Consider the following 24,502-nt stretch of genomic DNA (forward strand, 5'->3'; position numbering starts at 1 on the left):
ACCGCACGCATAACTTTGACCTCGTCCGTACGAAGGGCCCACTTACAAAGGGGTGTTCGTGTATATTAATGATTCTGATGGGCCACAAATCTAATAATATAAATAAAAGGATCACCTAGGCACTAACATTCGGCGGGAGGCATTTGCTTATTGGATTTTGCCACGTGCTTGCAATGCAATCCCACATCATTGCATGCCACGTGCTAGATCTCTGAAGTGGCTCTTCATCATTGGCAAGAAAGAAGGGAAAAGAAAATGGGTATCATCATGGTTAATTATACCAATATTTTTTACAAGAGAAGTCAACTCCCCCACCGTAATGTTTATTTTTTTGACTTTTCATTCTTTAAATACTAAAGAGTTTTCATCTGAATTAGAACGGTTCAAAAGTATAAATAAAAAATGAACGGCACAGAACTACTTTTGGCCATAAAATATATTTTGATTGAGTTTGGTTAACCATGGCTTTTTTTTTTTCCATATAAGTTGATTTTTGCAAAATTAATTTGATTTGGCTAATCAAGCATGTCTCTAGTTCGTAAATGTATGCAACTTACATCTCCTGGAGGCATGAGTTTTATGCTATTGTCCATGTGAGAGCAGTACTGTAATGTAATATATATATATATATATATATATATATAAAAGAATGTCTATAATCGTTTTTGGAGTTTAAGGCTTATGGTAACTTCAGTGGGCATTTCTCAGTTTTTACGACCTACCTTAATAATAAAATACTACTATTTCAGTCTTTAATATAGAACTTAATTATTGAGTTGATTTTTGTTATAAATATATGATCTATTTATTATATTTACTAATTTTTTTTAAATTACCGCTATGAATACTCCCTCAACCATAATCAAATAGAAGAGAGAAAGGATATTAAGGAAGATGATTATTGTTTTGGAAAAAAAAATATGTTATATTTTTATAATTAACTAACTTATATGGTTTTCTTAATTTAATCAAAGTAATTAAATAGGTCTTATATTAAGACCGGAAGAATATCTTTCAGTATGAAAAATTTAGAAGGGAGGGACTTGGTTCCCTTCTCATGGGTTGGTTTTACAAATTTTTATGGGATTTTTGAGGGGGGGGGGGATTTGTTTCCACTTCCCCTCCCAAGGGTCTCTTTGGTTTAATTTGTGGGGGGGGGGGGTTTAATGTTATTTCGTTCAATTTAGGGAGGGAGAAAAAAAGAGGATAGCAGTATTAATCAATGACATGCAAAATAAATATATAAAGAAGAAATTCATTACACTCATACAAGTAGTATTCAGAGATAAAATGACATAGGTAAATATACTTTCACGTGTAGCCAACTTCACTTATTTACATTTATTCTCTATGTTCCATTTTTGTAGTTTTGGCCAAAAGAAATTATATAGTTTCGCATTTGTAAACTTATAAAATAGATCATATGTACAATTAAATTGTGAGCCATAGATTTGCGTGGAATCTGAGGTGAGTTGTAAATTCATGATTCGTTTTTTGCCAACAAAATTCATGGTTTATACTTTATACACATTACATTTTGTTATACGTTTTATATTATGCATATTAATACTATCTCCGGTTCTAATCATAAGAGTTAGTTGAATAATTTGAAAAGATTAAGAAAATAAGTTATATTAGTTATTTATAATAAATAAATATTATCTTTCCTAAAATATCCTTACTAATCAAGTGTATTGGCTAAGAACTATCATTGTTAGAAAGACTACCTTGAAAAGATATATATTTATAAATATAAGAAACAAAATGGATTAGAGTCTTATATTCATGATCAAAATAAAAATCAAATAAAGTCTTATATTAAGTACTGGAAGTAGCATATGAATGTATAGATGGTACTGGCTGATGGCACTTCACTTTTTCAAATGCAAAATGAGATGTGGGTTGGGCAAGCCTTTTGCTTGCGACCCAAAGCGGCATACAGCCTGCGTTTAGACTTTAGAACTCTCATTTGGGCTTCCTCCAGGTCAACAGTACTGGTTAATATCTTAATTACGTAATTTGAATAAATTATTTAATCATAATCCAAAATTTGAGAACATTAGGGAAAATTAATTGCAGGTGCTTATAATTTTTTTTTTCAGTTTTTAATTTGATACTGGGTTATTCTCTTCTCTTAATTAAACACTCTAATTTTGCTCTGTTAGTACTATTGTTACCTTTTATGTGGAGGCTAACAGTACTAACAACAAAATTACAGAGGCCAATGGTGCGAACATATATTAAATGGTTTTCCCAGAACATTATCACAGAGTTCAATAAAAAAAAAAGGAAGTAAGGGAATTGTGTGACTGTATTCTCACTTTATGGAGCGTATTTTTTGAAACAAGGTCATTAACTAATCATTATTTTTTTTTCCAAAAATGATTTATGTTTTAACTCGCACATTTAATACGATCCTCCCGCAAATATTTTCTCTCTTTTTCCTAATGAAATGGACTATTTATAGATGAAAAACTACTTATGGACTTGTAAGTTATGAACTTCCTCCCATCTTCATTACAAGACAATTAAAGCTTTGTGTAGTCCAAAATATGAAGTAAAAATGCAATGTCTATATATGTTTTCAATCTTGTCATTCTTTTATTGCATTAAATTGCTGGCAAGCTTTTAATCCTGATATAATATTTTATTGGATATTAACTTAAGGGACAAGATAAAAAAGATTAAAATTTTCATACAAGCGTGTGTACACATATCAGTTGCTACTCCATCAAAATGTCGGAGTAATTAGTTTGCCCTGTAACTAAGAGTGGGAGAAAGTATGCGTATAAATATATAATAGGAACAAGGGTAGAATGGTCCCAAAGGATTGAATCAGTGACATTTAAGTCTAACAATATCCTCTTCTTTTTTGAGCAAAGCTAACAATATCCTTTTCAGGAAAGAAGTTCTAAATATAGCTTTCGTTGCAAATAATTCCTCGATAATTAATTGCAGTCTTTTTTTTCTGGACCAGAGGCTGAAAGGAAAACCACCTAACGCGGACGATATTAATTGCAGTCTGCAGACAAGACAATTTAAGTTTTAGACATAGTTGTAATTATTTTAATTAATATTTGCAACTCATTTTCAAAAGTTTTTTGAGACCTAATTATCAAATTGAACTTTAATATTATTCTCTCTATTTTAATGCTCACTCTTTTTTACCTCATAATTCAAACTCACGGCCTGTGTTTAAGAAAGATTTGAGAAAAATATTTAGTAGTGCCACCCTGGTTCTAATTCATAAGTCACTTGTAGAAAAAAAATTTAATCCTAAATATAAGTCAGATGTAATATATTTAATACTTATTTTTTAATTTTACTTCTTACTCAATTCTCATTGAAAAGAGAAAAAGAAGAGGGATACATAAAAATGATTTGTAAATATAACAAAAGAAAACTTTAATAAGAAAATAAAACTAATTTTTTTTATCAATTTAATACTATGCGAGAATTTATTATAAGGTTACAGAGAATGTATTATAAATTTATATTGAGCATAATAGTGCTATATTTGAGGCCAAGTGCCTGACATTTTAATACTCGGTCTATCTATTTATCTTAACGATTGCAGCCTGCCAACCTCCAACCAATAACATAACATCAAAAAATTAAAAACTCAAGGTCCATACTTATGAGGCGCTGTTATATATATGTATGAAACTGCCACCCGCAAACTAATCAGGTGAGGAGGCCAGAAAACAAGCTAGAGTTATATGGCGATGGATAACGCGCTCGTTTCAGAAGCCAATAACCTGGCCACCTCCCCGCACCCACCTTCCACCTACTCCATCGATTTGGGCGCTTTCGACCTCGACGAGGCTCTCGCCTCATCAGCCGGTGATTCATGCCGCCGATTTGCCCACTCTAAGAGCTTCGTTGCCACATTGCCGGCCGTTCAGCACATGGACGGCGATGCTGTTTGCTCCGTTTGCATGCAAGGCTTTGACCAGCGCAGCAACCTCGACTCCGACGATGGAAACAAACAAATACAAATACCCTGCGGCCACGTGTACCACTCCGGCTGCATCGCCGCCTGGATCTCTCGCTCCAACTCCTGCCCCCTCTGCCGCTCTCATATCTTCCCTCCACTCTCATCAATTACCTACACAATGTCTTGATCAACGTTGTCATATATACTATATACCAGTATGAGTATCTTTACACCTTTATATGTATATATGTGTAGTGCCTTGTTATTACTTATTCTTCCCTTAACGGGGGTTTTGTTCTTGGAATTAATGAGCTCCATGCATGGAGGAAGTGAAAATAAAGAGAAGGGCACATATAGAGGAAGAAGAAACAGTCCAGCGAGTATTGTTTCATCCAATGAGAATACGAATTAAAACGGAAGACTTTCCTGAAGATCTCAACATCGTTACAGGTATGCTGTATGCCTAAATTCAAATGTTTTAAATGAACTGAAAAGGTCAGGTAAGGAAAAGAGAGAGAGAGAGAGAGAGAGAGAGAGAATGTCGACGTTGAATGCGTACAAGATAAATATATACATCTAATGGATAGATTTATGGATGATGACGACGACACTGGGAGCTAAGTCCAAACCGAAAAAATGAGTAGGCTAAATGCGAGGCGACAACTCTTTATTATCCTATCCTTTCAAATGATAAGGCGGGGGTATTAGTAAATGGTCTTCCGGCAAGCATAGAAACCTGACAACCAAGTTACGGCAAAGTGAGCCACAAACGAGTAATTACCTTTTCTGTCAATAAATGAAAAGACAATTTCTAGAAGATGATGAAGATGACGAGAGGATTTAATTAGTTATGAAGTTGAAATTAATATATACTACTTTCGATCATAATTATAAGACGTTATTTATAGTCTACAAATGAGGTCTTATAAATAAGACTGGAGGTAGTAGATATATATAGTATAAAATTTACATATACATTTTTATAGTAAAAATATATAAAGTAAAGAAAGTCATTGTTCAGAGTCCACCGAAAAAGAGTGCCATTTTTGAGTTGTTTTTAGATGACCTGCTTGATTTGCTGTTGGGTCTGCTTTTAGGCCACATGGGCTGCATTGAAAGAGAAGAGAAAGCAAAAGCTTATAGATCATCATGAACAAACATCACATTTGTCACCGACGGGGTTGGTCCAAGTGGTAAGTAACTTGGTATCACTTAAGTGAAGTCTCGAGTTCGAGCCTCAACATATGTAGAAATCCCTGTTGGAAGACTCACCCATCACAGCCAGATATGCGACGCGGGTCGAATCCCGATAGGTGCTTCTGGGTACGCAGACTTAGAAATTACCATGCACATACAGATACACATTCGGAAGCTTTACCGGAGATATATATAAAAGGTATCCGAAAAATGCAAAGAAGTAAATGTTTTAAGAGAAGATGGATTTATTTTTCTGAATGTGAGGATGTATATGATGGTTGATTGCCTTTAATTTCATTGTTTCATCAGTTGGACGAAAATTCTTTGTTGTGACGATTAGAATATATATAACAGCAAGTTCTAGTTAGCCGCGAACATGAAGTGACTCCTTAATGGCAGTTTGTTCGCAAGCATTTTATGCAGCCAGATACCTCATACTCACTATGCTTATGGTTATGGATATATACCTCCATCCACATATTTCAAATCTCATGAGATATGTCATCAATTTTCTCTATGAAGCAACACAAATGCTCTTAGACTACGTACTCACCCACTTTCAGCAGTTTTGAGTTAAGAACCTTATGGTTTGTCCATTAAGGGATTATTAATCCTTCAGATTATTGTCAATTTTTATCAAGGCTATTGAAGACGATGTGCTACTGACTGGCCATGATTTAGTATTAGTAGGAGATCTGATCAAATTTTAGAGAGGTTTAACCTAAATTCACCCTAACTTACAAAAACAAAAAAATTATATTTTCTCAAAATGATAACCACTGACATTTAAAATCTAGACTTGCCTTTTCAAAACAGTCCATGGGGCCGAAACTTTTGTTACAGTCTCATATAATTAAAATTGTTTTTTTTTAAAAAAAATCAAGTGGTAGTATTACAATTGATATTCACGTATCGCCTTGCTTAAATCTCAAGCATAATTTTTTAAAATGCTGATTATCGCTACCTAAACTTTCATTTTTATTTATATAAATTTATTTGTTATTTTTAAGGTAAAAAGTAATAATTGATTTTATAATCATTATTTGCCAATAATTTCTTAGCCGACTGTGGCTGTCACTTGAATTTTTTTAACACAAAAACAGTATGATCATTTCACAACGAAAGTTAATATAAAAAAAATCCCGAAATTTTTTGTAAAAAATTACGTCATTTCATAGTTTTAATATAAAATTTGCATATCAGCTCAAAAAAAAAAATAAATAAATAAATAATCAATTCTGGTGTCCAATTTCAGCCCAAAAAAAAAAAAAAAAACTAAGCACTAGTTATCGCTCAACGCGTCTTTGTGCGCCCGGAACCCCCAAATCCCTAGTCCCTAATCGCAGGACGACGTCGGCTTCTTCCCGCTTTCTGACGCCATCACCACACCCTCGAGTCCTTTCCGGTGATCCCCTATTCCGTCATACCTTTTGGAAGCATAGAGAAGCGGAGGTAACGCTTATTTCTTACTCAATCAAGCAGCAGCAAGCTCGACTGTCCAAATTCATGAAGTCTACATGTGAAGTTCAGAAGTTGTCTTGCGGGATCGTCGTTGTTGGCAAGCTTGGGCTTCGATTTATATGGCGCTTTCTACATGTACTTGTCAGCATATGGTATTCCATATTAGCCCTGGGTAATAAGTGTGAAAGCTTCCTGATCTCTTCGGCAGTATTGAAAAGCTACAAATTATGTAATTTGGGAAAGCTTCATTACCTCGCTATCGTGATAGAAAGCGACGATGCTCATCAGACTTCAAAAGTCGTTGAGCTTTTGCGGTGGTTGGATTCTCTTGGTGTGAAGAACGTATGCCTCTATGACAGGATTGGAGTGATCAAGAAGTCTAAGAAAGCGATTGTGCAGCAACTGAAGATTGAGGAGGCTAATGACGCTGACGCACTCCATGGTCCTAATCACATGACTATAGAATTTGCTTCGTATGCAGATGGGAGGGAGGGAATGACAAAGGCAGCGAACTGGATTTTTGCTCAAAATTTGAAGCGACATAGTTTGGGTGACACACTTGATGTTCAACACTTGACTGAACCTCAATTGGATGAGGCTCTGAGAATTGTTGGTTACGGAGGTCAGGAACCTGACCTTTTGCTGGTCTATGGACCTGTGAGGTGCCACCTTGGTTTTCCTGCATGGAGAATTAAGTACACGGAGATTGTACACATGGGATCATTGAACTCCATGAGATACGGTTCCTTAGTGAAGGCTATTTATGATTTCACGAAGGTGCATCAAAACTATGGTAAATGAGAAGGATTTTGCTAGTTGTTGCATAGCATAGGTATTTAGAATTGTGAAGAAGATCCCTTCCTTTTAGTAAATTTTTAAGATGTAACACGATGAGAAATGGAATCGCCTTGTCATATTTCTTATTTAAATTTCAATTTCGCTCATGCTATGGCCTGATTTGTACCCTGCGCTCTCAATTCATGGAATCACAAGTCGTTCACTTGAAAAAAAAGGGCTACTTTCACTTCTTCCGTTTGCCAGTTGTGTTCATATAAATCATTACTATAAATTTATTCATTGACCGAAAAGAAACAGGAACTTTTCTAAGTAACTGGATTCCATTTAGATTTGAGTATGTAAAATAAGATGTTGCAAGTGGAGAATGCTTTCTAAACGTGGTGATCAATAGATTGTTGTATATATATCAGCCAGAAAGATATGGGAATATTTGGATCAATAATTGGATTCCATTTCCATTTTTTGAGTATTATGAAAAATTTGAAGTGCATGTGTAGAATGCTCCCTGAGCATGTCGATCTATAGGTTGTCGTATAGCCCCGAAAAACTTAACTGATAAGCGTTAGTTCACCGTAGCGATTCTAATTCGATTTATTATTATAATGCTATATGATAGAATTAGAATTATAACCACATTATAAAAAATTTTGTTTCATGCCGCGTTCTACTGATATAGAATTATTAGAGACTCTGAAAGACATTGATGTTTCGAGCCCATCATGCAAAGTACAGATAATATTCAAGCCTTCCAAGTTGATCACGTCTTTTGTGCAAGTATATATCAATCTGAGAAAATATAACGCGGTTCATTCATATTAATGTCATGTTGATTCTATAAATGATCGTCTTTTAGATGCGATATGCCCATTGATCTGATTCGTTATCATTCAGTCTCCGGATGAGTAATTGCTGGACAGGCCATATCTTTGACACTTTAGTTTTTTACGAACTTCCATTTCATATTCAAGGTAAAAATTCCACATGCAATTTGATCTCCCCGTGCACGGGGGAGTAAGTTTTAGTCATAACTAAGCCAGTAGGCCATTACAGGGACAAGAGCCAGAGGCTCTATTTCCTAAAACAAAGTGGCCAAGGCAAAGTAACTTAGGCCACCACGATTCCTCAAGCACTTTTCAAGGCGAGTTTTGTTACACATTGGCATTACATGGCACGATATAAGATTTTCATAATGGTAAGCATACAATTACTCATTCTTGCATGTGCTGCATAAAAAGCACATTATTCTACATGTCACACGCAAATCCTTATTTGAGCCGATATCTTAGCATGTTTGGGCCAATCATTCACCGATAGTTGCGGTAGACAGGAGTATACATGCAGCTTTCGGCATACTTCAGAAGATTTTCAGGACGAGGGAGACGTGTAGCCACCCCTACAATCGAAGTTCAGTGATTATTATGAGTTACGCAAGGAAATGCGTGCATTCCTGAGAAGCATGAAATGGATTGATAAGAGTTCAAGACAAAGAGAAACACACACCTAGTTCATACGCCTTGGCAGCAACATTAGCAGCTATATTAGCTGAGATTTTTCTGATGTCAGAGAATGGTGGGTATATCAATCCATTTTTGTAGTTATCCTCTGTCACTTGTTTAGCCAGGGTTTCCGCTGCGCAAGACAAAGAAACCAAGTTCAATAGAGCATTTCTTTGTTGTTCTTACAGCCACAAGCAATTGTTGTAGATTTCTTTTTTAGAAAGACATTTACAGTGGAAGAAACGAAGAAAATATATGCAGTGGGCTCACAAAGAGGACAGACAGAACAAAATATTATGTACTTAGAATGCATCATATGCTACATTTGCCATCATCCACTTACAGGCTGCTAGAAGCATATCATCATGTACGCGAATTGCCCCTGAGATTACTAAACCCAAGCCAAGGCCTGGGAAAATGTAAGCATTGTTTGCCTGGTTTGTCGAGAAAAGAAAGTATATAAATCCCAGTTCTCGAACCAGTTAAAGGAGGATCACATAAAATAAGTTAGAGGAGATTGTGAAACCTGGCCAGAAGCATAGACTTTGCCCTTGTATTCAACAGGATCAAAAGGACTCCCACTGGCAAAAATTGCACGACCCTTTTTCATGGAAACAAACATAAATTATGGCTCATGTTATCACAATAAAATTGAGTATCAAACATAATTTGCATCAAATCCTCCAAACCAGTATCAAACATAATCTGCTACTGCTATCTTACCCCACTCCATTGGTATGCTTCCTCAGCTGTACACTCAGACTGTGACGTTGGATTAGAGAGAGCCAAAATAAGAGGTTTCTACAGGCCAAGCATGACACAGATACAGTTATTACTGAAGAAGTTATATTCAAATAAACAAACACATACTAATAAAAGCAAATGTTCAGGCACAACATGAGAGAGACAGAGAGGTGTTTACTTCATTGAATGAAGCTACAGCCTCAATCACTTCCTTCGTAAAGGTTCTTCCCACTCCTGATGATCCAATCAAAACTGTAGGCTTGATTACCTGAATATGTAAACTATTTAAGCGTCAAGACCGTTCCAAAAACAACTGTTAAATAAACAGAAAAATTTTGGCACCTTGACAGCTTCTAAGAGACTGTTAAGAGGTTCATGTTCATGAGCCCAAGGCTTCTTGAAATGTTGAAGTGAATTCTTTCTTGAACTAACAATCAAACCCTGAAAGAGATAAAAAAAGCAAAAAACACTTAATTGGAACCAAACTGAACTTGAGGAAACAAGAAAGTAAATAAATGTAAAAGGAACAATTTTCCGAGGAATGATATCAAGCTCTCAACCACCTTTGAGTCTACAAGCCATATCTTCTTGCGAGTCTCTTCTATAGGTTTCTTTGTCTGGAGCAAAAAAATATAAGTTAATGTAAGAAAATCACTGATTATGAGGTAAATTCCATTGCAAAACAAATTTCGCTTTTTATAGGCCACAAATAGGTCTTCACCTGCTTTGACATCTCAAGAGCTATTAGCTCTGCAATACCAGTTCCTGCCTGAAATCATGATAGAAAATAAGTTAGATGAAATAAAAACAAGTCAAATACATTAGAATGAGTGAATTTTTGCACACGAATTGTTGACCAAGTTAAGTAGATACATAAAAGCAAACAGAAAGGTGTGTGCGTGATTCTCTATAGGAAAAATGGTTTAATCTTTTGTACTACTTAGTTTATTCCCTTTCAGTTTAACAGGGCGGGAACAAGCATTGATATTTAAGCTATAAATAAAATAAGGAAAAATAAGGAGTCTTTACTTCTCCAGCACCAAGGAACAGGAATGTATGGTCGGCCAGAGAGCCACCAATGAGCTTCAATGCTGCAACAACCCCAGCAAGAACAACAGATGCAGTGCCCTGATGCAACAAGACAATAATTAATTAGAACATAATAATCTTCCAAGAATAGATGTCAGCTTTCAAGCAAGTTGGTACCTGAATATCGTCATTGAAAACAAGATGAGTTGTGCCATATTTTGCCAGCAACTCAAAAGCATTGTGATTTGCAAAATCTTCAAACTGCAGAATTTATTTTCTTAAATAGTCAGTCGAAGAGCTGGGCTAATGCATATAGAATCAAAAGCCTCATAATGCATGCATGAAAGTGATAACCTGTATAAGAACTTTTTCTCCATAGTTTTGCTTCACAGCAGTCATGAATTCTTGCAGAAGATCACTATATTCCTAAGAAAAAACCACCACAGTTGCCTCAAATTAATGCAAGTCAAACGATGCAGATAGTAAGATTATGTCAAAATAAGTTCAAGCTAGACATATATGATGTAAAAACCTGTCCAGTTGCCCTCTTTTGTCTAAGTCCAATGTAGAACTCGTTGTTCAGCAATTCCTCATTGTTGGTCCCCACATCAATTGTTATGGGTAAGCACTAGCCACAGAAAAGAAAATAAACGAAAAGTGAAACAAAAGACAGTCGCAGCATGATGTTTCTACATTCTGATTCTTGACCTCTACACAATCTAAATATAATGATATAATGAAAAGAAGCAGGCAATAAGCTGAAAATGCTTACTGCAGAGGGACGAACTCCTCCAAGTGCTGTGTACAGAGCCAATTTACCAACAGGAATTCCCATTCCCTGAAATACTTTCAACATTATTATGTGAAGGCTTGTTCATCTATTCCAACCATGAACGATCTGGAATGATTTAATATCACTGTACATCATGGAATATCAGTATCTTGCAGAAATACCTGGCATCCAAGATCTCCAAGTCCCAAAATTCGCTCACCATCAGTTACAACTATGACCTGAATACTCCTCTCAGGCCAGTTTTTCAGTACCTCAAGGATCTTCCCTCTGCAAAATGCCAACACCTTTGTAACACTGAATCAAGTCAAATCTTGTCCAAAATTGCATGGGGGAATACAGGAATTTATTTATATACTTCTCTTTCAAACTAATGTAGAGGCCCTGAGGACGCCTGAAGATGCTTCCGTATTTCTGGCAAGCCTCACCAACTGTTGGAGTATAAACAACTGGGAGCAATTCCTCAACATTGTCAATGAGAAGTTTGTAAAACAGCCTCTCGTTCCTCTCCTGTAGACCAGAATAACACACAATGTTACTCTCTCATATCATCCTTTTAGCTACATATATGGGAAGCACAACAAGGAAGTCCAAGCATCACAAAAAGGAGAAACGAAACAAATGGCATAGTCATTCAAGACATAAAAATGGAAAGGTCTGATTTTCCCAAAAGCTATATCAAGCGGTGTCACGTGATCATAACGAGGCTATCGAAGATGCATACCTGAAGGTCCATCATTGCCATATACTTTTGCAACGGGACCTGATATTGTCGGATGTTGTTCATCAGTTTCTTCTCCTGGGAACAAAAGAAAATAAAACAGAGAGAATAAGAAAGAAGGGGTAGAAAAATGAAAATATACCACTAACAAGTAAGAGAAAAAGGTGTCAATTTTATCATTGAAATGCAAACCTGAAGTTGTTGGGAGCTAACCACGGGAGGGAGGAGTCCACGCAAATAGTGAGCATCCCTCTCTTTCTCAGTGAAAGCAAGCCCCTTGTTGTACTGAGGATCCCTCAACAAAGCGTAACCACTGCAACACAAGTCTCACACAAACTCAGACCACAAAGACTGAAAACATGCTGGCAACAAAAACAAAACATGCTGGCCGAGAAACTTGGTGAAATTATTTGTTAGAAAAGACTGCACGATCAAGCATACAAGCAACCATGAAGTGAGCTAAAGGAAGTACAAAGTTTTGAGAAGCTGACCTGGCAACTGAGTAAGTCCAGGGGGTGACGAGTTGATCCTCGGTGGCGCGATCCTCGCCGTAAATATCCTCAACGCCGCCGCTGACGACGGATCTTGGGCTGAGGTCCAGCACCGACTCTCCATCTCTGATCGCCTTCAGGGTGCTCTCCATCCTGCGAATTCCTTCTTCTTGTTTCCTTCCAACTGTGCAATGGTCCTTTTGATATCACTCTGATATTTTCCTCCGCGAACCACCAAAGCTACCACGAAGTCCGGAGTTGATTGGAATCCAGTGTCCCCGCTTCACAAGAACTCTGCTTTTCTTTGCATGCACGGCGATGATTTTATACATCAAGTCAGTGGGAGGCCACTAAGCAAGTGGCCATGTCAATTCAATTTGTTTAAAGGTTGGACCATGTGCCCCGGCCGACTGAAAAAATAGACACAGCGCACCGGTGACTAAAAAAATAGACACAGTGCACATCTGTTTCTCATGGATAATAAAGTAATCATCTTTAGTTTTAATGGGGTTGTTTTTCACTTTTTTCTCTATGATTGATGATCAAAGCGTAATAATACTGAAAAATTACCGTTTATCTGGGTAAATCAAGTAGTTGGTTATTAATAAAACAAAATAGAGGATTACGCGATGGGAAGGTGGAAGAGAGAAAGGAAAGACGGAAGCTTTTGTTGTGTCCGTGTTCGGCGCGAGAGGGAGAAGTGGAAACAACTAGGAGGTGGTGTGGACTTTTCAAGTCCAAGAAGAGAAATTAAAAGTCGTCTCTGGTGGACACACGTGTCTTAATTGGGGTCCATGCTGGCAGCCTGGCGCCAAAGGCTTCAAGGGACTAGTAAGCTTTAGGGAATATCTTGGAGAGCAGTAAAGGATATACATTACAATTTACATTTCCATTAAGCATATGCTCAAACAAGTGATAATTAAAAAAGTAAATTACACCACAAATAAATTAAAACACATTGAATTCTTTCCACTTTTAACAGACTGTTAATCCACTCTCATAATCTAATTTTAAGTAAGTATATGAAGGAAATTATTATTATTCACTGTTAAGGTGATACCAAATACCAAAATAATTCTTAATATAAAAGTTCATTTGACTTTTATTTTAGTCCTAAATATAAAGCTATAATATATTTTATCTTTCATATTTATTTATTTTTTTAAGATAATTCTTGTAATAATGATATTTATCCCTTTTTTTAAGATAGTCCTTGTAATAATTTTTTTAATATATTTAAATTAGTCAATTAGTTTTTATATTAATAACAGAAGTTAATAATTTGGAAAGAAACATGTAAATTGAAGAAAATAGTGATCTGAATAATTGGGGCTGGGTGGTGCGGAGAGATATTTACTGTGCAAAGTCACAATCATATATGTGATTTGAAGTACTAATTGAGAGAATTTAGATTAATTTTGTATTATTCGATCCTGAGATAACATTATCCAGCTCAGCAAATAATGGATAGATGCAAAGACATGATTGGTGGGACATGCATAATCCCCACCGTCGGCGTAGGGTTAATTAATGCGAAACAAAACAAAAGGAAAAAAGAAAAATGGAGGATGAGGACGACTTTGCATAGAAGAGTTAGAAACATGACAGCTCGTACCTGGGGGATAGCATTAGCAAGCAGCCACTTTTGAAGTTTGAATATTCTGTTGATTTGATTTCTGAATGCAATTATTTCGAAGCATACCTCCAAATATAAAAACTAGTTTAATATATTTGTCTACTTTTTTAAGAGTAATTCTGATAGCGGTTACACATATTAAACATCTTATTAAATAGTAATTTTAACTAATATACATGATTAATAAGGATATTTTAAGAAAGATAATACATATTTATTACAAATAATTAATTTAATTAATTTTTTTAATCTATTAAAATTAGTCAATCAGTTCTTATATTTATATTAAGAATTGAAAGTAATATTTAATCATTCATACTCTTCCATGAGTGTTTTAGGGGTAGAAAATGCTCCCGTCAATTTGAAATTATCAGTCGACGTCAATGTCGATTAGTCAAAAAGTTATGTTCCAATAATTTTAACACTTTCAAAAAAAAGTATTATTCGAATAAATAGCCTAGGAAACTCAGAGGTCCTCACAGAATTATCCAGCTCCGACGATGTTCGGCTTGGATGTATATCCAAGAAGTGGAGGATAGGGAGAATGGCCACAATTAGCAGCACAATGAAACGAATAGTTGGGAAATGCATGCTAAATAAGACCTTTTTAGTCTATGTAATCCTTATTAGTCCTTTTTTTTGCCAACGTGATCTTTATTACATTGATTCTTAACTATTATTCAATGATTTTTTTGGGCCAAATCTGTTTTTCAAACGTAAGAGGACAACGACAAGGTACCGGAGAACGGTAAGGGTCGATTGAAGTATCAGAGTAAGAAAGTCTATCAAATATAAAACTTCTATAACATATAGTTTAGCTTTGTGATTATCGATTTCCTCACACATACAAGTCACCAGTCATACAGAATATTAACGGTATAGAGCGGGAGTTTTATTGTTGTTGTTATTCACAAATAAGAGCCGATAAGCTTGAAGGGGCGGAATATAAAACTTTAATGTCATCTTCACATTGAATCTCAAAACCCATACTACCTCACGCGAAGCACAAATTCTGAGAGGTGGTGAATCCGCTCCTTTGGTTTGCTAGAGCATGAAAATCCCATCATAAATCCTATCATCTAGGCCTCCTTGGGCACCCCGTGGGGATATGCCTTGTGCATCAGTTATCCCACAAGGGAGTAGAGAGACGGAGTGCAAGACAAGACAGAGATTGAGACTATTCCTTCCTTCTTTCTCTAACCCCCCCTTTCCCTTCTCTCCCTTCCCTACCTCCTTTTCTTACCCTTCATTTGGGCCTAGATAGATATACGAGATTATTCAACATCAAAACCCGCGGACCTTCCGTCCAGGATAGACACGGCTTGAGTTTAGTTGCTGAGCCTATTAGCTCGAACTCTTGAAGCTGAGATATTCACGATATAACATGGCTACTAAAATAAGGAACCCAAAATTCGGTAAATTTCCAATATTAAATATTCACATTTCGGTTGAAGAAATAGTAATCACGGCAACCAGACTTCCTAGGACAAAAAAATCTGCTATATGCAAGTTTAGTGTCAGTATCGGCAATGGCCCTAAGAAATGTAATTGTGTATCTACAGCAACTTTCTTCCACTCGTGTTATTTCTGCGCACCAACACAAAAAGAGGAAAGAGGGACCGAAAAAACATGCAATTACAAATCCAGTTATTCCCGCTGGGCATACTAAATGAGAGATGCAGCCACCAATTGGAATAGCTCAGCTTCCCCTAACTGTGTTTTCCAAACCCCAACATCGAGACACAGTAGTTTCTCAAAAAGCCTAGCTAAAGATGAATCATGACAGCGGACTTACTTTCCATTTTTGGGTGGCATACTTGGTAATTTGCTGCACACTAATTGAGCGACCACACAGCAGCTAAATTGGCTATATGCTTCAAAACATAAAGCCGGAAATAGATTAAAACTCATATGCGCCCTGGAGTATCCGGATACTCATGGTAAAGTAGGGTTAGCAAGTCCCATGGATGCTGCTACTTCTCTGGTAGCCAATTCGTCAGCTTGTTCCTGAATAGATAAGAAATTAAATCCAAAGTGAACATAATTTAATAATCTAAAAGGATTATCATGGTTGCTTGTATTAGTTATTGTCATAAACCATGTTCTATAAATATTGCAATCAACTGAACATTGTTACCTGAAGGCGATGCATCAGATACATCAAAAAGAGGTGTACAAACACCTGCGGACAATTTTTTCAGGTTAGCAAAGAGCTCAAATCTTTTTGTTTTATCCTATTTCAACCATTGAGCCTTTTAAACACATTTTGAACTGATCTCACCAGATAGAAAAACAGAAAAACTCGAGCTGTAGGATACCGCCAAAGAAATCTCGTGGCCCTAACAGCCCCTGAATCTAGCAGTTTCACTGCCTTTTGTAACTGTATCAAGCATGTCAAATATGAAGCCAAAATTAGTGCTGAAAGGAGAATGCAAATGACTTGAAATATGTTCGTTGTTATACCTGAGCACTTGCACCAATCAAATGACGATGATATAAGGGAAGAGGCCTGCGATATTAATTAATTCTATAAAATCACTTTCCTGATTCCCCAATTGGAAATGAAAACCAATCACTCCAGCAAGCATAACCAATCAAAAGAGTGAATTAATTTTGAATTGCAATGAAGAAAATGCATTTATTACCTTAGCATGCACAATAAAAAACAAACTGGAATCCCAGAAACGGACTAGATTTCATATTTAGATGCAAACAAGTGATTAATTAAACAGATTAAAGCATTATAGTTTCTCGTTCCTTTACAAATAAGGAGGACCTAAGTTCGGCAATGGAGGCCGGTAGGAACATGCATATCCCAATCAGCAAGCACAAAATCATTTAAGGTAGAGTTCTCAGTAATTTCCTTCATAAAATATCTTACAGAAAACAAGAAACATGCTAATATAAACTAAAGAGGAAACATACTCAAGAGATTTTATTTCAGTTTCTTCCTCCCAAGATGAAGATGCTCGTCGGGAAACCCGACTTCTTTCAGCCTCTACCTGTCGAAATGACAATGACTTCAACTTGCGTGGACCAAAACACTGATCATGCAGCCAAAAGCACCTAAACACATACCTGTGCTTCTTGAAGACGCTTTATTTCCTTCTCTAACTGAAATTCTGTGGCAGCTTTTTCACTGGCCATGGTTTCTAACTGTGTTTGCTTATAGTACTGGGTATGCAAAACAAGAAGCATTTCTATGACACACAAAAAAATCGAACATCACAAGCAACAAATGAAATTGAGCAATGAATTACCAAAAGATCAGTTAGTTCACGATAGCGTTTCTCGAGCTCCATATGCTCCTGAGAATGTAATATAACTACAATCAGCACAACCAGCGTTCCAAACTTCATCATGACATTAAAACATCTTAGAAAGGCATATTTAGTTCCAACTTGAATATGTGTTGAAAACTATAAATGAAAAGCAAGATCACATTTGAGGTGAAATTATTAATTACTAGTTTACTAATCCTCCAATGGTGGTTATGGACTTACAGTCTTATAGACAGCTACACCTCTATTAGAAATTTTACAGCCATCGTAACATCCACTTGATATAACATATTTAGCATGATAATGGAAATACCTGGATGCATGTGATTGCCTACTTACAGAAAACTCAAAGGAACCTTTTCACAATCAATCAAGTGAATTTATGTCTGCTACGTCAATTAATCCTGACTATCCAATTATCAACCATTAAATTTTCAAATGTCAAGTCCATTATATCCTCAAGTAAAAACCATTTAAATGATTAGTATACTTCAGCCAAAATTAACATAGTATAATACCATGTTGAGAAGTAAGCTTGAAAGTATTTTTTCATGTAACGAAAAATAATAATAATAGCTCTTAATTGATGAAATCAAAAGAATATGATGTTCTTTACTTTGACATTTGAGTCCACCACTAATGCAGCTGTGTAATCAAGTCTGAGTCCTGCTGATTTTAGAAACATGGTTCTGTGTCTCTCTTCATGCAATCTAAGAAAACAGACATCATGGAGAATTCCAGCGTCCACAAATGAACCAGGCTATTTTGGAAGGTACAAGGTCACAGTTTGTTTTCATAAATTTTTCTTGTTTTTACTTGAAAAATTTAATGGAGAACGTTCAAAAATTTGAATTAACAAAAACATTATAGGCTACACAACTCCAGCCAGAACCTTTAACGGGTCAAACAGATCCAAGGTTAAAAGAGGAACGTACTTTTAAAATAACCTCAAAAAACCAACTCCATTTGATGCCATTTGTTCACACACAGAAGTATATGAGGTAGTATGGACTTTTATTCTTAAATCTAGGACAAAAGTACATTAATTTAACCTTGAGAAAGATCCACAAGTGACAAAAACAAATGTCTAAGAATATAACACAGCTATTAGGAATTCTACTATCCAACAGATTTATGATTCACGATTCAAATAAAAGCTTTTCAATTTACAATTTGACAGCCTTGCTCATAAACTGAATAAACTAAATTTAATGTGGGAAGCTATGAAATTTCAAAAAGCCAGGGCCCTTGCTTTGTGTACTTACACATGTTTGACAAGAAGAGTTAACTTGTAAATAAACTAAGAAATATCAAAGGCAAATACCTGGCGAGAGTAATGCTCAGCATCCCTCTTCATGGCAGCCATTTCAACTCTCATTTTTTGCAACTCAGCCTGAAGTCAGAAATAATGAATATTAGTAAGCAAATTTTAAAACTAAAGATGGAAAATTATTATCTCATAAAAATCATTGCACAGAATTAGAAGTTATTTGCCTCCAAAGAAGAAAGCTTATTTTCAGCATCTCTCTGGCTCTGGCGTGCACGCTCCACTTCTTCTTGCCATGCCTGAATCTGAATGTATTAAAGTCATTATTACCTGAATCTAAATGTATGAAATTTACATTTAAATTTTATACAGCAGGATAGTTGCAAGTAGTTGATGCTTTCAGGCTCCCAGTCTACACTTCCTTCCATATGATACACAATATCCATTGAGTATGCATGCCAAAGTAGCAGCATAAAGTATAATTACTGAAGTACTAACATGGGCAAATACATGCTTTTTTGGTTTTTTGCTGGCCGGAAAAATATACCTAATGCTTGGAAATTTGCACACGTATAATGTAATCACCCTTTAATATGGGGTCCATGCATAATTACATCATACTACGTGTTGTTTGTATAAAGGTTAGGCCACAAAGTATATAGGGTGTCAGCTCTTTAAACATGTCTATTATAATAATTAGTTCATTAGAAGACTACAGTGTACAGAAACCTACAGCAAGAAAAATTAATTGATGAAGAGATGCCTAAGTAATACCTGAATTACTTGATTTGTTTCTTCTGGTGACTTTTTTTGTTCACGGCGAACACGTGCTTCCATATCTTGTAGTTCTTGATTTAAAGATGCACACTCAACCTAGTAACAGAAGACTCAAAAATTGATTTACTAGATCTTTATTTCAGAATTAACAATCAGCCTTAGCCTTTCCTTTATTTAAAAAAAAAAAAAAATCACTAACTAACTGTTCCCTATGTACCTCAAGAAGTGCCACCTTCTGCTCCAGTTCTGTGGCCTTCGCTGTTCTCTCATCCGCTATTCTCTGAAATGAGAAGCAATCAATTAATCAACGCATATGGTAAGCATTGATGTCAGAATTGGTTCTATAATTCCCAGAGCTTATCAGGGGGAACATAAATATACCCAGCTTATTAACAGAAGGATAAATACATTTACTTTAATAGAACCTGCATAGCACGATAAGTAGTCAAGTTACCTGTATCCTTGCAAGGGCTGTAGACGCCTCAACAGCTCTGTGCTCCAATTCTACTTCTCTCTCCATGGCAGACTGTCCCATCAATCACAAAATAAGAAAGGTACAAGATAAAGTGCAACAAGAATTAAGTACTCTATCTTCAGACCATTTTGGTAGCATTATGAGCAGCACGCTCCTCTTCTGCTCTTCGTTCAGCAGATGCTAGCTCCTCTCTTAAAGCCTATGAGAATAAAAATTTCATAACACAAGAGTTCATTTTAAAAAATCATAAACGTCAGAATAATTAAGGTAATCTTACATGTAGCAAATATTTTACTTACCTGCATCATTCTTGTCTCCGTAAGTTCTCGACTTCTCATCATAGACTCCATGCTTGCCTGATTAAATGTGATTAAGCACAGAATAAATGGAAGACCAAAATCATGGAGAAAATATGATATAGGCAAGTCAACATGCTACTCGGTCACTGCAGTATATTAGCTGATTATTTTTGTTTACCACAAAAAGACTCGCAGGTAGCAGTTAAATGATATATTTGAAAAAAGACTAAACTGACACAGAAAGAGCAATTTTATAAACGCAGCTCTGCCATTATCCTATGATAAATACAGCGGGTCATCTCATGCTCCGGTAGGCACTATTGGGCAATCTCTTCTGTATGCAAACCAGCTATTTTATTTTGCATCTCTAGCAAGGTATATCTTTTGAAAACTACACAGTAGGTAATGTAAATTAAATGGCTAAAACTCTTTTGTATATAAAAAAATGATGGTTAGCCAAATAGAACTGATAAAATGGAAAAGGAGCCCATCTAAACTTCAAGGAATACAATGACCACATGAAATTCTCAGCCAAACTCAAAGATGCCAATGCTTGAGTGACCCAATATGTTCAATGAAGAAGAAGGAGAAAACTTTTGCAGGGACTAAAGTAAATAATGCAGGACATATAGATCAGGTTGAGACAGTAGCCGCAGAAAAAAGATAAGCAAAATACACTTCAATATAACTATGAAGAACCTGCAGAGAAGCAAGATTTCCCTCTGATAATGCAGCCTGTCTTTTGACAGCATCCATAGAACCGACAAGAGTCTCGATTTCAGCATTCTTTGCTGCCAAGGCCTCAGACATATTTGATTCTACTCTTGATACTTCCCTTTTACATTCAGACAAATCTTTCTGCAGCTCTTTTATTCGAGCCTCACAAGATTTACTCAACTCTCTCTGTAAGCAATAATTTAGTATTAAAACCATTAGATATTCTCTAATCGAGAAGCATGATAACACTAGTCCTTTAAACAACAAATAGTAATGTAGCTTCACCTCTGCACTAAGAAGTTCCTCCAGCTGCGCATTTTCTGCTTTGTATTCTTGAAGTCGTGATGATAGTCCAGCACAAACCTGAAGAACAATAAGAAAATAAACTAGACATCTTAAGAAGAAAATTATGGCTAAGATCCCATGATCAATTTGCAAGATATGCCTCTGTAATCATGCCTCTCCCACTTAGGAAGGCGTTGGATGACAGACATGTTAGTTGACATCATTCTTACCCGAGCTAACCTTGCCTCTTTAGATTGGCCAGTAGATTTAGCTGTTTTAAGCAGTCCTTGAGCCTATGAGACCAACTTAAAAACTAGTCAGAAGAAATTCAATAGAAGACATGTATTCCAATTAATAATTTATAAGCTTCTCTCTTATAATAAATATGACACCTCATCAAGTTGATCTTGTACTTTCTTTGAATTATCAGTTTTATGATCGTCTTGGCTCTTTCCATCATCAATAGATTCAACTTTTAAACCAGCATCTTTACGAACAACATCACCATTAGAAGCAGTGTCAGAGGTCAGAGATTCAGATCTCTCTTGAGCCTTTTTGAAATTAGCATCCAAATTTCCAGGTTCCCTAGTTAGGCCAGTATCAGTGGATTGATTTTCACTGGGGCCTTCAATTCCTTTGTTAGATGGAGAGGAGGGCCCATCATGGATATCTGAAGCATTCTCTTTGGAAAGCTGGCCGTCTGTAGAAATTGGTGAAGGAATAGTGGAAGGTTCAGCATTATTATCATTTACTAAGACCTCCACATTGTCCATTTCAGGCTTATTCACATCATTAGTTATCTCTTCTGGTGATGGAATGCCTGACAAGGGTGGCATTGCTTCAGTAGATTGCTGCTCCTTATCAGCTTGGCTTGTAGACATAGAAGCACTCCCATCATTCTCAGCTACAAGATTAAGATCAACGTTATCACTCAGAGTAGTAACCTCTAATGGTTCTGCTGGTGTGCCAACTTGCTCTTTTGTAATATCATTTATTATAGGAGACGAGATAGATTGTCCCTTTTGAACCTTTGTTGAATCGAACTTATTACTTGGAGAAGTTACATTTACTGGGGCTTCTTGTATGCCACCTTGCTCCTTTGCAGTGTCACTACTTACAGGAGAAGGAACAGCTTGTCCCTTTTGAGCCTGCAAAAATAGTTCAAGAAGATATGATCAAGGTTCATATTATAAGAACACTACTTAAGGATAAACTTCGAAGGCAAACCTTAGATTTTGATTTTGACCTATTGCCTTGAGATCCTTGCCCGCTAGAAGCTAATTGTCAGAAAGGTTCCAAAAAAATGTTAGCACTTGTGCATCTGGAATTGTAAAATATGGAGTCATTCTAGAAAACTGAGCTTTGTATTGTTATTTTCTCTTGCAGATAACAGTTACACTTGGATACGCATCTTAGCACATCAATCCAGTAAATTTTAATCATGGTGAGTCAAGGTGACAGCAAAATTGCCATTCTAGCAATAAAAATTAGCTTATAATAAATTTAGAAGCGTCAGATGTGTCAGATTTAATCTTCCTAGTAAATGAACAATACAAAATTGTAGCAATAAATCCAGGATTAAGTTCAGGTCAAGCAGTCACTATTCAAACATCAGTGCATGAATGATTGTTATATACCTACACCCGGCGACTTAGAATCAGACTGCTCATCTGCTAATTCACTGACAACTAGTTTGGCCCTTCGATCTACAACTTCAAATAAATCTGTTCGCATAAATAGAAAAAGAGTGTCGTAAGTAAGAATTTATTTCAATATGAGCTGCATGCATGCACAGACCAAAATGTGGGGGGCGGAAAAGAGAAACTTTCCATTTAATACTGCAGTAGGTGATAGAACCAAAAACTATACAAAGGAAATGACCCCAAAGGACAATACTTCTTCAAACGGAAATGTAAAGGAGGCAAAAGATCAATTAGACTTGGTACAAATTTCTCCTGTGTGATTTAAAAACAAAAAAAAGAAGTGACCATGTAAAGAAGTATTTAAAGTGAAATTATGCTCCACGCGAAGTTGTAGAAAATTTACTGGCAATGCAATTGACCCGGGGGAGCTATTCCCTTTCTGTTGGGCAGCTTTAACAGCATTCATAAGTTTGGGCAAAATGTAAAGGTAATTTGCATTCTCCTCGGAAGCATACATCTTTGTCCAGCTAAAAACACCCACAAATCAGCAAGGAGCTGCTTTATGAAGCTTTTATGATTATAGTTCAAGCCAATGTTCAACATCCAAAACAATCCAGTAGAATTTGACTAAATGCTTTTAACCATTGAATCAGAGCATGTAAAGGCAGTAAGCCGAAAAATCACATAACCATAACTCACAAAATTTGTAAAAGAAACCAGATCAATCTCGAACCCTACGGGACGCTAAAGGGTTTGCCAGTTAAAGCAATGACACAATAATAATAGAAAGTGTCAAACTAGGGGAAATTCAGAATGCAGATTACAGAAGCAGTGAGATAGATCGATACCTTCAGCGGCCTTGAGCCAGGAAGCCATCTCAGATAAAAGTCGATTGGGATCTGAAAGGGTTTTGGGGTGCTTCCTTAGAGATCGAGGAATGAAGCCTCCATGAAGAAGCGGGGGAAAGGGTACGACGTCCCTTAGATTCAGAGAGCTGGAACAGGGAGCTGAAAAACGCAGTGATATTTGATTATGAAGGAAGACTCGCGCGAGAAATAAAACCGTTTCTTTTGAGGCATGGTGGACATCAAAGGATTCAGGAACTGAATTACAACTTCACGCAATCCAACGGACGTGATCGTTAGTTATGTTCCGAGGAGGTTGGTTTCGGCAAGCAATTCAGCTTCGAGTAATATTGAAGAAACAAGGGGCTTCTTCAGTTCACGCGTCCTATTCTTGTTTACGCAATTATTATTAATGTCAACTTAATTTCAATTTTTTTAAAAAAAAAAGTGGGGGATTTCATTCACTTTTTGGTTTTTCTTTCCTTTTTGAGCTGAAAGAACTTAATTTCAATTTGATAAAAAAAAATCATTAAATTTTGAAAAGGCATACTTTTTATTAGAGAAAGAAAATAATGTGTTTAATCAATGTATGCAAGAAAATTCCCTCTACAAA

The 24,502-nt window shown here is 36.2% G+C and overlaps 4 protein-coding genes across 5 annotated transcripts; 2 read left to right on the forward strand and 2 right to left on the reverse strand.

Moving 5' to 3' along the window:
• The first annotated feature begins 3,725 nt into the window (after nt 1–3,725).
• On the forward strand, nt 3,726–4,124 carry LOC114711218 (E3 ubiquitin-protein ligase RNF181-like). Its single transcript, XM_028895592.1, has one exon. It carries the CDS (start codon nt 3,726–3,728, stop codon nt 4,122–4,124), a length of 399 nt encoding a protein of 132 aa, XP_028751425.1.
• Nucleotides 4,125–6,404: 2,280 nt separating this feature from the next.
• LOC114711253 (dehydrodolichyl diphosphate synthase complex subunit NUS1-like) lies at nt 6,405–7,524 on the forward strand. The gene has a single exon (XM_028895622.1). The coding sequence runs from the start codon at nt 6,641–6,643 to the stop codon at nt 7,394–7,396; it is 756 nt and encodes a 251-aa protein (XP_028751455.1). The 5' UTR covers nt 6,405–6,640; the 3' UTR covers nt 7,397–7,524.
• An 807-nt stretch (nt 7,525–8,331) lies between these two features.
• On the reverse strand, nt 8,332–13,137 carry LOC114711228 (NADP-dependent malic enzyme). The gene is made up of 19 exons (XM_028895601.1): nt 12,665–13,137; nt 12,366–12,486; nt 12,177–12,251; nt 11,811–11,962; nt 11,617–11,722; nt 11,435–11,500; nt 11,195–11,290; nt 11,017–11,088; nt 10,840–10,923; nt 10,663–10,761; nt 10,355–10,402; nt 10,197–10,250; nt 9,976–10,074; nt 9,812–9,901; nt 9,613–9,690; nt 9,416–9,490; nt 9,233–9,323; nt 8,894–9,022; nt 8,332–8,786 (listed from the first exon to the last, which is right to left on the reverse strand). Exons 1-19 carry the CDS (start codon nt 12,814–12,816, stop codon nt 8,698–8,700), a joined length of 1,776 nt encoding a protein of 591 aa, XP_028751434.1. The 5' UTR covers nt 12,817–13,137; the 3' UTR covers nt 8,332–8,697.
• Nucleotides 13,138–16,142: 3,005 nt separating this feature from the next.
• On the reverse strand, nt 16,143–24,244 carry LOC114711239 (golgin candidate 1). Of its 2 annotated transcripts, none has more exons than XM_028895613.1 (21): nt 23,893–24,244; nt 23,045–23,125; nt 22,629–22,678; nt 21,794–22,549; nt 21,632–21,694; nt 21,402–21,479; nt 21,099–21,302; nt 20,400–20,456; nt 20,225–20,299; nt 20,080–20,151; nt 19,843–19,905; nt 19,623–19,721; nt 19,076–19,153; nt 18,906–18,974; nt 17,561–17,608; nt 17,379–17,474; nt 17,226–17,302; nt 16,764–16,809; nt 16,582–16,680; nt 16,438–16,482; nt 16,143–16,307 (listed from the first exon to the last, which is right to left on the reverse strand). In XM_028895613.1, the coding sequence occupies exons 1-21, from the start codon at nt 23,918–23,920 to the stop codon at nt 16,236–16,238; spliced, it is 2,256 nt and encodes a 751-aa protein (XP_028751446.1). In that variant the 5' UTR covers nt 23,921–24,244; the 3' UTR covers nt 16,143–16,235. The 2 variants fall into 2 exon arrangements, with proteins under 2 accessions (XP_028751446.1, XP_028751443.1); XM_028895610.1 differs by having other exon boundaries at nt 23,039–23,125; nt 23,893–24,243.
• Nucleotides 24,245–24,502: the final 258 nt, after the last annotated feature.

This window comes from Neltuma alba, unplaced genomic scaffold, assembly GCF_004799145.2.
Source record: "Neltuma alba isolate B1F8T4 unplaced genomic scaffold, ASM479914v2 tig00001775_pilon, whole genome shotgun sequence".
Taxonomy (NCBI): Eukaryota; Viridiplantae; Streptophyta; class Magnoliopsida; order Fabales; family Fabaceae; genus Neltuma; species Neltuma alba.

Bases quoted from the DNA above. Each gene is read 5' to 3' on its own strand.
- LOC114711218 (XM_028895592.1), top strand. From the start codon at position 3,726: ATGGATAACGCGCTCGTTTCAGAAGCCAATAACCTGGCCACCTCCCCG.
- LOC114711253 (XM_028895622.1), top strand. From the start codon at position 6,641: ATGAAGTCTACATGTGAAGTTCAGAAGTTGTCTTGCGGGATCGTCGTT.
- LOC114711228 (XM_028895601.1), bottom strand. From the start codon at position 12,816: ATGGAGAGCACCCTGAAGGCGATCAGAGATGGAGAGTCGGTGCTGGAC. The intron at 11,089-11,194 runs GTTTTTACATCA...GTTTTTTCTTAG, and splicing joins AAAAGAGGGCAACTGGACAG to GAATATAGTGATCTTCTGCA. The intron at 8,787-8,893 runs GTGTGTGTTTCT...CTTCGATTGTAG, and splicing joins TGCCAAGGCGTATGAACTAG to GGGTGGCTACACGTCTCCCT.
- LOC114711239 (XM_028895610.1), bottom strand. From the start codon at position 23,920: ATGGCTTCCTGGCTCAAGGCCGCTGAAG. The intron at 21,480-21,631 runs GTAAGAATGATG...ATTGTTCTTCAG, and splicing joins AAGAGGCAAGGTTAGCTCGG to GTTTGTGCTGGACTATCATC. The intron at 16,681-16,763 runs GTATAACAACGA...TGCTTGATACAG, and splicing joins TGATTGGTGCAAGTGCTCAG to TTACAAAAGGCAGTGAAACT.